The sequence below is a fragment of the Puntigrus tetrazona genome, unplaced genomic scaffold (genome assembly GCF_018831695.1).
Source record: "Puntigrus tetrazona isolate hp1 unplaced genomic scaffold, ASM1883169v1 S000000769, whole genome shotgun sequence".
Classification (NCBI taxonomy): domain Eukaryota; kingdom Metazoa; phylum Chordata; class Actinopteri; order Cypriniformes; family Cyprinidae; genus Puntigrus; species Puntigrus tetrazona.
The window spans coordinates 817,501-831,748 of record NW_025048378.1 but is presented as its reverse complement, the minus strand read 5'-3'; the positions used below and the strand labels follow the sequence as shown (position 1 = coordinate 831,748).

Sequence of the window (14,248 nt, the reverse complement as noted above, 5' to 3'; positions counted from 1 at the left end):
TAAAGGAAAAACTAGGAAGAGAGAAGAAGAGAAAACGGGAACTAAAGGAAAAACTGAGAAGAGAAGAAGATGAAAAACGGGAACTAAAGGAAAAACTGGGAAGAGAAGAAGATGAAAACGGAACTAAAGGAAAACTTGGGAAGAGGAGAAGAGGAAAAACGGAACTAAAAGAAAAACTGGGAAGAGGAGAAGATGAAAACGGGAACTAAAGGAAAAACTAGGAAGAGAAGAAGATGAAAACGGGAACTAAAGGAAACATTGGAAGAGAGAAGATGAAAACGGGAACTAAAGGAAAACTGGGAAGAGGAGAAGAGGAAAACGGGAACTAAAGGAAAAACTGGGAAGAGGAGAAGAGGAAAACGGAACTAAAGGAAAAACTGGGAGGAGGAGAAGAGGAAAAACGGGAACTAAAGGAAAACTGGGAGGAGGAGAAGAGGAAAAACGGGAACTAAAGGAAAAACTAGGAAGAGAAGAAGATGAAAACGGGAACTAAAGGAAAACTGGGAGGAGGAGAAGAGGAAAAACGGGAACTAAAGGAAAAACTGGGAGGAGGAGAAGAGGAAAACGGGAACTAAGGGAAAAACTGGGAAGAGGAGAAAAGGGAAAAACGGGAACTAAAGGAAAACTGGGAAGAGAAGAAGAGGAAAACGGGAACTAAAGGAAAACTGAGAAGAGAAGAAGAGGAAAAACGGGAACTAAAGGAAAACTGAGAAGAGAAGAAGATGAAAAACGGGAACTAAAGGAAAAACTGGGAAGAACAGAGGAACAAAACCCAAAAGGTAAATGTAATAAACTTCAGTCCAACTAATTGCACATATACTCTTTTAATACTCTCCAGATACTCTTTCCTTTTAGTGCTTTACTTGCTCATTGTTGAGTGGTGCACCTTGAATATTCTAAAAAACGTTTTACTTTTGAATGTTACAGACATTTTTATATTTGCAAACTAAAATCAAGTTGGTCATCCAAAACATTAAGGCCTGGTTTCACAAAACGCATTGTTGTGCTTCTTGAAACAAAAAGCACTGCCATATTTTAAGATCAGGTAGTGCATGTTTCTTTCAGTTGAAAAGCACAGTTTTTTGTAAAATGAAGTAATAAAATAAAAATAAAGTGTATATTCTTTCTGGACTAAGTTACTAGCTGGACATTGAAATTGGCACACGTCCTGATTTTGCCAAGTTCGATGTGTCAACATATTTTATTTACCCTGGAACAAACTTTTATTACCATATCTTTGCACCTTACATTACCCATGAGTAATGCCTAAAACCAGATTTAATGATAGATGAATGACACTGCTGTACAATCACCAAACAAAGTGTGCCAAAAATATATCCCCCACACCATTACACCACCAGCCTGAACCGTTGATACGAGGCAGGATGGGTCCATGCTTTCATGTTGTTGGCGCCAAATTCTGACCCTATCATTCGAATGTCTCAGCAGAAATCGAGACTCATCCAACCAGGCAACGTTTTTCTATTGTCCAATTTTAGTTTCCTGTTCTTAGCTGACAGGAGCTTCACCCGGTGTGGTCTTCTGCTGCTGTAGCCCATCCACCTCAAGTTTCGACATGTTGTGTGTTCAGAGATGCTCTTCTACATTCCTCGGTTGTAACGAGTGGTTATTTGAGTTACTGTTGCCTTTCTATCAGCTCGAACCAGTCTGGCCATTCTCCTCTGACAAGGCATTGTAATCCCAGCTTGTAAATAAAAACTTCTGATACACTTATGATAACATATATTCTATAAGTCCAGTCTACTTCACGCTTCCATTAAAAGAATGTTAATATTAAATCACTTTGTTGAACTGATTTTGAAGGACACAATGGATTAAGAAATCAGGGGGCCACATGCTATCTGAACTCAGTGATGCAGACACTTTTCATGACAGAAATATTTAGGAAAACTGTGGAAAGGTGAGATTTTTTTCATTGGATCGGTTATCATTAACACTGCTTAATAAAATATTCAGTTATTAGTGCACTGTTTTACAGGTTGTTCAAACCAATCGATGTTCACATTGCACAATTATTTATGGATTTAAAGTCTCTGAAGACAGGCTCTGCCTCCACTGAGAGAATCACATCTGAACTAAACATTAATGGTAGGGTTTGTATTTGTCTTTCACACACATACTAGGGAATAAAAATGTGATCAAACTTAATGGTGAATTTAATGTTGACATGGAAAAACAATCTATTATTGTCTAAAAGCGTGGATATTATTTCGTCAGTTTATGAGCAGGACGATGCAGCAGAATATTTCCAGAAGATCATGAACATGGTGAATCCAGAGATGTCTAAGGTGTTCAGACCCTACATATATTATTACATGTATTACATATAGTGATTAATAAAATGGTGAGGGACATATTTTGGTTAAAAATCCATTTAAAAACCCAATGAAAAAAACAAAACAAAAATATGAAGAATAATGTCAGTTTACACAAACATATCGTCAGGTTTTCCAGGGAGAGCTGATGCACAAAACCACGTGTAAAAACCCAGGAAAGGAGCACCCGCCGAACACGCCCTGAATCCTTTTACATCATTCCCATCTGTATGGAAACGTATGGCATGGATTCTCCCATAAACATGGTAAATGTTTTCATAGAAAAGAAAGACACTCCAAATGAACTTCTGCTAAACATCACAACATGAAAGTCACAGTGTGAAAATATCATATATATATTCATACATTGCACGTCCAAATAAAAGTTTAGACAAATCCATTAATAGTTTAAATAAAGAAATACATCTAGTGTTGTTTATTGTATTTCAGCAAGACTGTTTTGATTCATATTTCGAGCCAATCACGTGTGAAGATGATCGAGTGAAATGTCCAACTTGCAAAGAGCTGGTGATCACAGAGATTGTGAGTTATAGAAATATTTTTAATTTGGATGACAACTTGTCTTATTTCATACATTGATTGAATTGTTATAAACAATAGACTTTATATAGTACGTTCTGCTATGCCTGACTATGGCAGATTACTTAAAAGTACAATTGCAATAAGCAGTTTTTGTTTTGTTTTTCTGTCAGACATGTAATATACATAAACCTCCTCCAGTTCTGGTTGTGCAGCTGGAGAGTTTTCAACTGGGATCCAACAATTACAAGAAGAACACGTATAAAGTTGAAATTCAGCTGCAGTTATCAGTTCAAGTATGTCGAATTATTGTCAAGCCATAAAAAATGTCTTAAGTGTGTCAGCTGTTCAGTTTAAAGGAACACACCACTCCCCCAGAGTTATAAATTGAGTTTTACCATTTTTTTAATCCATTCAGCCGATCTCTAGATCTGGGGATAGCACTTTTAGCATAGCTTAGCATAGATCATTGAATCTGATTAGACCATTAGCGTTTCACTCAAAAATGACTAAAGACTTTCAATGTTTTCCCTATAACAACCTTGATTCTTCTACAGTTATACATTGTATAGTAAGACCGACGAAAAATGAAAAGTTGTAATTTTTTAGGCCGATATGTTTTGGAACTATAGCCTAATCTCATTCTGGCATAATAATCAAGAAACTTTGCTGCTGTACCATGAGTTTTCTGTAGCTCACGGAGTACAGAGATGAAGCTGAGAGACGAGGAGATCTTGTTTGAATCCCGTGTATCTACGTTTCGACAAAATACTTTAAATCTGTGTAAAAGGAAGCTAAAATGACACGGTTGCATCTTTATATTAGTTTAGCATTTGTTAGCACTAACCCTTTTAGGGTTGGATTTGGTGTAGGGCACGTTTCCAACATGATAGAGCATTAACTTTTAGCAACAGTTCACGGATATTTCAATTCTGAACCACCGCAATGTATGCCTATATCAACGTAAAATAAAAATGTGCCAGGGTTCATGTATTGAAGCTGTGTTTCAGCGCCACTCAGTGAACGTTTCTCTTTGAAACTGTGGCCAAACCTGCAGCAAGGCACATGAAAACAGTATTGCACAAAACGTTCACAGAGGTACATATTTTTATGAGACTAGGTTGCACAACTCTGGTCATTTTTGAGCGTGATGCTAACGGTCTACAAACAATTTAAGCAAAATGTAATTCTGTTCATTTTTCAAGAGTCAGGTCAAATCACTGTTGTTTATAAAGAACTTTTTATAACAATGCTTCAACAGATTTGAATTATAGGAGCTTAATGAGAGTGATTCTGTGCTTTCTCAGGACGACGGTGGAGTTCAACACGAGTATGATTTGTTTGCTGTGGTGAAACACTCGGGATCCTTTCAGTGGGGACATTACTATTCAGTCATCAAGTCATTTGAGGATCGTCAGTGGTACGAGTGTAACGACAGCTCTGTGCGCAAGGTGAACGTTTTTTGTTTTTCTTGTGGATATTTTGCCTTATTAAGGCGATGATCGAAGATGTAGCCAGGTTTCCATCCAAAGTTGAGTATTTAACTTATATGGAAAATTGGAATGTCGCATAAAACATTTGCAAATAAGAACCAGACGCAAGAGGTCTTGTGTGGACAATTTTTTGGTCCCCATGAGAAAAAAAGCCTATAAATTACACAGAATAGAGTGTGTTCAAAGTGTAGGGCAATAGAAAGTACAGTATAAAATCCATTACATCTATGGAGAGTCCTCATAAAACACAAATGTGTGTGTGTGTGTGTGTGTGTAGCTAGAACATTAATAAGACGATAAATGCTTCTTAAAAATACTGTTAATTGGGACTTTTAATAAATACAACCAATAAACTTGTATTTTTCTGTTGGAGTTGGATCCAGTCGATGTGATTTGTATAATTTATCCAGTCAACCTGTTTGAATCTGTAAATTAAATACCATAAAAACAATAATTGACATAAATTCTGTCAGTTATTTAAATCAAAACCAACAAAGGAAATAAAGTCCCTAAAACATGGAGTAAAAAAAGTGACTAAAAGCTTTAGCAAAATGTCAGAATCCAGATCTTTATGTGCAGATATTCGCCTTTATACATAAATGTGTTCTCACTCAGAGCACTATGGCTGAAATATTAATATTCATATCCTGTGGTGAGTTGTAATGTGAGTTTTATGTTTTTTCTTTGCTTTGTCCAGATACCTGATTTAAAAACCCCTTCTACTGTGAGAAGGCCTTTCTTCTTCTGTACACAAAAAAATAATCAGGTACTGTATGTATTCAGTGATTTTAATTCGAAAACCAGAAACACATGAACAATGTCACTAAAAGACAGGATCAATATACAATTTCCGGGGAACAAATTTTTTCATGTGTTAACCCTGAGATGTTTTTTTTTTTAATTCAGGATAACAATGACCCTGGTCTGGTTTACATGTTGATTAAAAACTTAACTTAAAACAAACAGTTTTAGCTAAAAAAAAAATCACACAAAAAATGAGACACCATTTGGATAATCTAAACCTCAAACAGATACTTCTGGATCTAACTCTGATCTTCAACCCGGAGGAAACTCTCTCTGGATCCAGAGAATCAATCAGAAGACAGGAGAGAGTCTGATGCAACCGCCAACGCCCAACAAAAACCATCAGATGAATCTAAATCAGTCCCAGAACATCAAGAGATGAGGCTAAAACACGTACCACGTACCTGCAGAAAATGTCCCTCATGGTCCTGATGCAACAGCAAACACAGAAAAGAACTAAATATTCAACAAAATACAATCTTTGGGTCTTTAAAACATGTCTGCGATCATCAGACCCACTGCGATATCTAAGACGAGTTTTAGTCAGCATTCGACTCAAGGAATCATAAGAAAAAAGATTTTGGTTTCTAGCCTTTACTGTTCAAAAGTCATAGAAATGCAGCTTTCAGTCTGTGATTATAAAGTTTGAGTTAGAGAGAGTTAGCTGTGGATAGATTTACTATATATTTATATATATATATTTAGAGTAATGGAAATCAATTACAATTCTTGACTTCACCAACATTGTGAAATCTTTATCAGAATTCTTTTCAGTGTCACTTTTCTCATATATATTGTCATTTTTCCTTGACCCAATAAAAATAACATTTGTGAGGACATTTTTTCTTGAATACTTTAAGCCGCAAATAAACTTTCCTACCGAGAACACTCATCATTCTTTGGATCACTCGAGTCCACTTTTCTGAAAATTCTTTCATAATGTTAAATTCATTTTTTGCTAATGTTTTCTTTCCATGTAGTCAGCAGCTGTGTGATTCTTTGTTCATTTCATTTTCAACTCGCTTTCGTTTTTGTGAGAATAGTAAACTGAGACTTGATTTTCAAATAAATAAAAAACACTTTAAAACACCCAAAAGACACTGTTTCACGGCTATTTCTTCTAACAAACACCCTAATATTAGCGTGAATGCCTTTTTTTTTTTTTTGCGATGTCACAAGTACATTTTGTTTTATAAGGAGTGTTCCCGATCTAATTAATGCAGCCTAAAAATCCTTTAACGGATTTGAATAATAAAAGTGTGTTGGGGTGTTATGTGTAGGCTAAGTTAAAAAGATGTGTCTTTAATCTAGATTTAAACTGAACGAGTGTGTCTGCCTCCTGAACAGTGTTAGGGAGATTGCTCCAAAGTTTAGGTGCTAGATAGGAAAAGCAGTCGATTTTGATATTCTAGGTATTATCAAATATCGTTTTGTGTTTTCCCGTAAAATCACACAGGTTAGTTTCTCATTCCTGTAAACTATATTCATATTTTAACCAGTTTTATGAGGGTCTGTTAGAAGTTATATCATTAGCGCTCTGGAATGAGTTATATGAAACTCCTGTTATATGAAACCTATAACCTGAGGTGTATTCATGTTCAAAATAAAGATCAGCACATTTTTGTTCATGCACTATGAAAACATAAAACACCTAAGCAGCACAGACATTGAAAAGCCTGTGTTCAGTGAAGTGGCCCCTGCTGGACGGGTTTGGTGCCGTAGGGGTTTTTTCCAAGACTGTTGTTGCTGTTGTTTTTTAAGACTCAAGAAGGCACCAAAACACTAGTCTGAACATCATTTTTAATTTCCCAAATTTCAAACACTCACAGTAGATGTAGACCATTCTCATCTATTTTTAGGATTATTTACAAATGAAAACATGTTTCTTAGCTGTTGATTGGGTCCAACTTAAAACCATAATATTGCTGTTATAAACGGGACTAAAGTATGTTATTGTGGAATATGTCTGGGTGAGGTCCAGTGCACACACACGAATAGCAACATCAAATGAATAAAAGTAAAAGAATAAAACAATACATAAGCTAGGACATTTTAGTGTACTTCTCTATTTTTCAGTACACAGCGCTCTTTTGATGCAAAAACGGGGTTTTCACGAATCCAGTGAGACTGCCCTCTTTTTCATTGACCTCTGACCCCAACCCCTTGAACTTCCTGTTCCCGTTCCAAAATCTAACTGCATTATGTAAGTCACCCCAGAAAATAATTTGAATATTGCATTAGTAATATTTGTTCATTATTTGTTTAATTTTAAAATTCATATAATAACGACTATAGTAAAGATTATTACTCTTTTATTAAATACTTTTAATTAATAATTTGTAAAAGATTTTGCTTATTTTTACAGTATATTATTGCATGAGTAATATAGATTTTTAAAAATAATTTAAATAATACTAATTATAGTGAGTATAAACATTGCTCTGCCTCTAAAAGAGGCTGCTTTATACACACTGTATTTAATGTGTGTACAATCTTAAGTAGGCTTCTTGTTTTTCTTATCCAAGACAAACTAAGAGTAAAAATGCACTTCAATTACAGCTCCATCGTGAATCATTATAACTGAATAAGACTGATGAATTGATTTTGTTAGATTGATTCCAAAAAAGTTGAATTACTATGTAAGTAATTGTTAGATCTTTTTTTTTTTGTCTAGGCAGGAGAGTAACAAACATTATTGAAAAGGAAAAGGAAACAAAGCATAAATAAAAACAACAGCAAGAAATCTTCAATTTCGTGGTTGTTATTCTCTCTCTTGGTATGATGTGCAAAGAAACTAAAAAAAATGTTTCGAGCAGGTGGGTCGACGCTTAGTTCCTCCAATCGTTCTACGCGCCTCATGAATATTAAATCAGTTTCTGGACGCGCTAGGAAACTCGCGACGCAATGTCAGAGCGACCTGATTAATATTCATAAGGCACCTCGCGCTCGGCGCTCTGATTGGTCAGTGCGCGCGTACACAGCGGCAGCGGCGCGGGTGCGCATGCGCGGAGAGGCGCGCAGCCTGTACGCGGTGCGGAGAGAGCGGAGGAGCGGTCTCAGATTGCGGGCGTCTGGGCTTTAAAAGCGGGCGTCACCTCGCGGCTCCGCATCAGCGTCTCCAGGCGAGAGAAGAGCGGCGCGAGCGGCACGAGCTGGTGAGTGACAGTCTCCGGCGCATGACGTCATGCCCCTCGCACACATTTATCGATCGCTCCGATTGATGCGACGCGTCTTCGGTGCCGCAACTTCACAGAACTGACGCGCGCGTTGAGTTCATCGCGCTACGAGAGCGTGACTTGACACTTCTCGCCGTCACGTCGGTGTCGCGCAGCAGCGCGCGCGCGTCTGTGCGCGGTAACGCGTGGGGTGATGATGAGGAGGATGAGGATGGGGATGAGGATGAGGAGGATGATGCGCGGAGCATTTGTTGCAGACTGTGTTTAAGTTGAGCCGTGCGTCATCCATCGAGTGCTTTGGGCCGGTCGCGAGCAGGAGGACAAACAACTTCTGTGCATCATGATGTCATGCCTGCATTTTCATCAAACTTCGGGAAATATTGCAGTGTTTCCGCTGTATTCCGTGGAGCTTTTGCTTGTTGCATATAGGGTTATAATCAGAGATTTGTTTGCATTGGTGTCTTTTGCTGTATGATGCGCTAGAAGGCTAGTAATTGCATTTTTTTGTACTAAATCTTATTGCAAATATGATCTGTTATTAGTCAGTACATGCAATTATTGCCATACTGTACTGTAGCAGAGTTATTAGGCTAAGTCTTGCATTTTTGCCGGTGTATCCTGTTTCAGACTTTATTGCATATGATTAATCATAGAGTTGAATGAATAATAGTTTATGTTATGCAATACTGTACTGTATTAGAAATCAGATTCTCTTGCGGTTAGGATTATAATCAGACTTAAAATATACCTTAGTGTCTATAATAAAGTCATAGTCCTGCACTTTTGCTGTCATATTCTATCCTAAATTTTTATTGCATATGAGACTATAATCCGATTTAGCATGTGTTATTTTTCAGGTGTTTTTGATGCGTTAATGTAATATTAATTTTCATTTATTTTCATTTTTCAAGTCTTATTGCACAATTATAATCACTCAGAATGTGCAATTATTGCAACACTACACTGTAGTTATTTATTTTTGCTTTTATATCTTGTTTCAAGTCTTATTTAATATAGAATTATTATCATAAGTTGCAAACATTTTTTGTTTTGTGCAATACTGTATATATATTATTCCCGAGCCTTGCTTACAGGATTATAATCGAATTTAAAAAAATTATTTGATCTTATTTACTGATGTTATTGAATCTTAATCTTTTTTACTGGTATATTCTAATTCAAATCTTAACTGCGTAAATTGATTAAAATAAGAATATGCACTAATTTCTATTTAATACTACTTAAGTCTTGCTGTTTAAATTTGATTGCATTATAATTCGTTTTTGCATTTCTGCTGTATTTTATTTCACATTTTATTGCATACAAGAGGAAGAGTCTTTTTCTGTATTATGCAACTACAGTTTAAGTTATTTTATAGTTATAGTCTTGCATTTTTGCTATTCTATTTCAGATTTTCATACTATTTTACAAATTATTATTATTCTATTTTATTATGCGATTCTGCACTTTACTTCACCGAGTTTTACTGTTCTATTTTATTTCACATCAGAATATTTTACAGACTCAGTAAGTGTGTAAAAAGTGTTTAATTCTCATGATTTTCTGCAAATATGTGTTTAATATCTCTTGTCCTCTTAAATAACTTCATATTTAACACAATAACATCGTTCTGAGTACAGTATCAGGGTTGCGATCAGTCAAAACACCGTTTGGCTGATGCACAGAAAAACAGTCACGCATGTGGAGACTGACACACACATAATGTGTGTGTGTGTGTGTGTGTGTGTGTGTGTGTGTGTGTGTTGTGTGTGTGTGTGTTGCATGCAGGTTGTTTTGCTGAATAATGCTGTATAATCACACTGATCTTTAGTGGAAATCTGCAGTAAACACATTTTCCAGCCCAGTCCGTCATGCAGCTGTGTGTGTGTGTGTGTGTGTGTGTGTGTGTGTGTGTGTGTGTGTGTGTGTGTGTGTGTGTGTGTGTGTGTGTGTGTGTGTGTGTGTGTGTGTGTGTGTGTTTAACGTGAGACGCTGAGCTGACTGTGCAGTTCATGTAAAGGTGAACAGGTCACAAACACAGTGAAAATAACATACTGCTCATTCTCAGTTGTGTTTATAAATATAAACACCTTTATTTAGTCTTAAACGATAGAGATGATTTATGACTCTCTTTAATGAGAAGGAGCTTGTTGTGTGCGAGATATGACTACATTTGGGTGTGTTTTCTTTCAATAAATAACAAAAAAACCCTTAAAAAACTCAATAATTTAAATGCAATATTATATAGGCCTTAAAATATGCTATATTTTTAATACCATAGTGTCTATAATAAAGCTATAGTCCTGCACTTTTGCTGTCATATTCTATCCTAACTTTTTATTGCATATGAGACTATAATCAGATTTAGCATGTGTTATTTTTCAGATGTTTTTGATGCATTATAATCACTCAGAATTATTGCAACACTATACTACACTGTAGTTATTTATTTTTGCTTTTATATCTTGTTTCAAGTCTTGTTTAATATAGAATTATTATCATAAGTGGCATACATTTTTGTTTTGTGCACATATAACAACAAAAACCCCTTGAAAACTCAATAATTTGAATGCAATGTTATATAGGCCTGAACAAAATAAAAATGAGGATATAAATCAAAATAGAAGTCAATGTGAGCAGCTTTTGTTACCATTAAAAGTGCAGAAGATAAATCCAGTCCAGTAGCTGTTGAGTAACGTGAGGAGCAGAGATCTGACTAATCAGAGTTCAGGGATCTCAAAGACTTGTGTTTACATTAAAGCATTTATACATGAAATTATTAAATGGTTAATAATGATACATAAGGATTAATAATGAATCATAAAATGAGTTCTAGAGAGAAACAGGAAAGAGTAAAAATCGTAATGAATCTCATGGCTGTCCAGGAGACATCAACAAGAGTTTATATGTGATATTTCGGATGTGATTGTTTTCCTTTGGTAAATATATGTGGACATGCTCTCCCAGACAGGAACTAACCATCGTTGTCTTTCTCTTCGCAGCAGATTAATCTTTTGCCATGATGTCGCTGCAGAAGCCTCCCCTCAGACGCAGCGCATCGACCATAGAATCCACCAATCACAGCGGCCCTCTGCTGACCCCGCCCACCTCGCTCAACTTACGCTCCTCCCACAACCAGCAGCTCAGCTGCGACACCATTAAGGAGGGCGTGGTCGCCGTTTCCAAGGAAACGCAGAGTTCAAAGAGCCGACAGAAATATGCGCTGACCAACATCCAAAATGCCATGGGCTTGAGCCAAAACCCCGCCCCTCTGACGCAAAGCCACGCCCCTTTCGAACGAAAACCCGCCCCCACAAAATCCGCCTCGTCCTCGTCCCTCTACTGCTCCTCGCTCTCCTTCTCCACCTCCAATCCCAAACTGGCCAAAAACGGCACCAACCTGCAGCTGAAAGAGGAGCAGCTGGACCTCAACAAGAACGACAAGAACCTGGTGAGGAGCAGCTGGGACTGGCTCGAGGGGAAGGACAACCAGAAGAACCCCATCCGGAGGAGGACCAAGAGCTTTCTAGAGTACCATCGAGAAGAGGAGGCGCCCAACAGCCCCGAAAAAGACACCCAGCCCGAGGAGAAGCACCTCCTGCCCAAACCAGAGGCGCAGACCTGGGCCAAAGAGAACCATGTGGAGGTGCACCTCACTCTTCCTCAGAACCACCTGCTCCTACTGGCCAGTGAGGAAGAGGAGGAGGAGGAGAGTCCCGGAGAGACGCTGGAGGTCCACGAGCACTCGCTCCGGCCCAACAACGAGCGCCTCGGCCTGCGCCTGAAGCTGAGAGGAGACGAGCCGGAGGAGTCGCCCGAACGCCCGGCCAGACCCGAGAAGCAGGAGGAGGAGGAGGAGGAAGAGGACTCCAGCTGGACCACGCTGTCCCAGGAGAGCCCGTCCGTGGAGACGCCTCAGGACACAGGTGCATGCAAATTCTGAAATATTATTCGCATTTAAATCAGCCGTTTGTTTTGGAGCTAAATTGTAAAGTGTCATTTATTTCTGTGATGCAAAGCTGAATTTTTGGTGTCGTTACGCCAGTCTTCAGTGTTTTTAAAACCCTTTCTGCGTTTATTTAATCAAAAATGCTTACACATATTATGATATGAATATGTTATGAATATCATTAAGTATTATAAATAATATACAATATTATTATACTTTCAAATCACCATTTCCCGTGAGAATATATGTTCAGATGTAATTTATCCTTGGGATGCGAAGCTGAATTTTCAGTGTTTTGAAAAAGCTCTTCTCAGCGAGGCTGCAGTCATTTAATCACATGTACAGTGAAGTTTGTGCTGATTTACTGCTCTACATATATTATCAATGTTGAAAACAGTTGTGCTGTCCAGAAAAGCAGGTTACATTTTATTTTTCAGGAATCACAGATGAATAGAAAGTTCAGACGAGCAACATTTATTTGAAAAGAAATGCCTTTGATGAATAAAATATTACGTTCTTTCACAAAAATCCTCAATCTTTCTGACCCTAAACTTTTGAGCAGTAGTGTTTCTGTCTGAAGTCATGCACAGCTTTATATTTGTCCCATGTGTAGCGGGAAACAGTGGTTGCTATGACGACAGACGGTTTCTGAACTGTGTGTGTGTGTTGTAGGTGTTTGGGAAGAGCCTCCTCAGGTTCAGGACGTGTCTCAGGAGTATTTCTGGCGTATTTCAGCTGATTCCACTCCTCGAGAGCAGCCTGTGTCTGGCGACGCCCACTCTGACCAGGAGGCGGAGCCGAGCCTGAAGGGGGCGTGTCTTCCCGTGCCCTGCACTAAAGCACAGACTGAGGTAGACACAGATCTTCATCCTCTAATGCTGCTTAATCGCATTGTGCTTCCTGTTAAGACAGGAACATGTGGCGGGAAATATTGAATTAACAATATTGATTTTATTTAAAGTTGGCACTAAATGGAAATTGGATAATGTAATGTGAGTAAAACAGCTTCTTGAACGCAGTTTTTTATGATATCCACATCCCTATTTAAATGCTATGTATAATGCATTTTATTTGTTCTTGGTTTTCACTGATTTGAATTTTTTTTATTAGTCAGAAACGCTAATCTGAAGATCTAAATTAATCTTAATCTAAATCCAAATGTATATGTGTCTCTGGAGCTCAGAAGCAGTCGTAAGAACACAGCTATATTTGTAGAAATAGACAATAGATGTTTATAATGTAAAGCATCAAATAAAACATAATACAGTTAGAAACAATAATACAAGAAAATGAGAGAACCAGAAGATAAATATGAAGCTCTCAATGAGCTTTTGATATTTCTCAAAATTATACTGAATGTGCTAATCTTTGTTATAAATGATTTACAGTAATCTTTGTTTCAGCCCTCCTGTGGAGTCGGTCACTTATGCTTTTATGGTTCTCACTCCTCGAAATGAAGTGAAATATAAATATAAATATAGCATATTTAGAAGCAGCAAAGCTGACCAAAGTGCACCGCAATCAAATGCAACGCAAAGAAAATAAAAATAAAATAAATAAATACCACAAATGCGTGAATGCAAAGATAATGCCCATAAAAAAAGAGTCAAGGTCTCAAAAGATAACTTGATTGTCACGTTTGAACTGTTTTAAAAAAGTAGCAAAAAAACATTTCATAAACGATGTAGAAAGGATTCAGTGAATGTTTGTAAACGTCCTTAAAGATGCCGCTGAATGAACGTTCTTTTAACGTTACTGAAGAACATGTATTCATCTGAACTGTGTAAAGAGCTATAGAAGTAAATGTGCCTTTACTCATGTCTCTCTGTGTGTGTGTGTGTGTCTCTCTCTCTCTCTCTCTGTGTGTGTGTGTCTCTCTCTCTCTCTCTCTGTGTGTGTGTGTGTGTCTCTCTCTCTCTCTGTGTGTGTGTGTGTGTCTGTGTGTGTGTG

General features: G+C 37.5%; 2 protein-coding genes and 1 long non-coding RNA gene across 8 annotated transcripts in view; all 3 read left to right on the top strand.

The window, feature by feature from the left end:
* The first annotated feature begins 1,122 nt into the window (after positions 1 to 1,122).
* Positions 1,123 to 2,527, top strand: LOC122335390. Its single transcript, XR_006248960.1, has 5 exons — positions 1,123 to 1,708; positions 1,825 to 1,921; positions 2,000 to 2,109; positions 2,239 to 2,309; positions 2,467 to 2,527. It is a non-coding gene; the product is annotated as an uncharacterized LOC122335390 (long non-coding RNA).
* A 57-nt stretch (positions 2,528 to 2,584) lies between these two features.
* On the top strand, positions 2,585 to 6,007 carry LOC122335367 (putative ubiquitin carboxyl-terminal hydrolase 50). Its single transcript, XM_043233196.1, has 6 exons — positions 2,585 to 2,602; positions 2,787 to 2,879; positions 3,050 to 3,172; positions 4,184 to 4,327; positions 5,067 to 5,135; positions 5,401 to 6,007. Exons 1-6 carry the CDS (start codon positions 2,600 to 2,602, stop codon positions 5,485 to 5,487), a joined length of 519 nt encoding a protein of 172 aa, XP_043089131.1. The 5' UTR covers positions 2,585 to 2,599; the 3' UTR covers positions 5,488 to 6,007.
* A 2,162-nt stretch (positions 6,008 to 8,169) lies between these two features.
* LOC122335387 (amyloid-beta A4 precursor protein-binding family B member 2-like) overlaps positions 8,170 to 14,248 on the top strand; it is a 28,283-nt gene continuing 22,204 nt past the window's right edge. For 4 of the 6 annotated variants that reach the window (XM_043233233.1, XM_043233231.1, XM_043233230.1 and 1 more), the window contains exons 1-3: positions 8,171 to 8,328; positions 11,352 to 12,275; positions 12,971 to 13,149. In XM_043233233.1, coding sequence (XP_043089168.1) covers positions 11,369 to 12,275; positions 12,971 to 13,149 — 1,086 coding nt within the window. In that variant the 5' untranslated portion in view covers positions 8,171 to 8,328; positions 11,352 to 11,368. Of the gene's footprint in view, positions 8,329 to 11,351; positions 12,276 to 12,970; positions 13,150 to 14,248 lie in introns of all 6 variants that reach the window. The other 2 variants (XM_043233229.1, XM_043233232.1) reach the window with 2 other exon arrangements.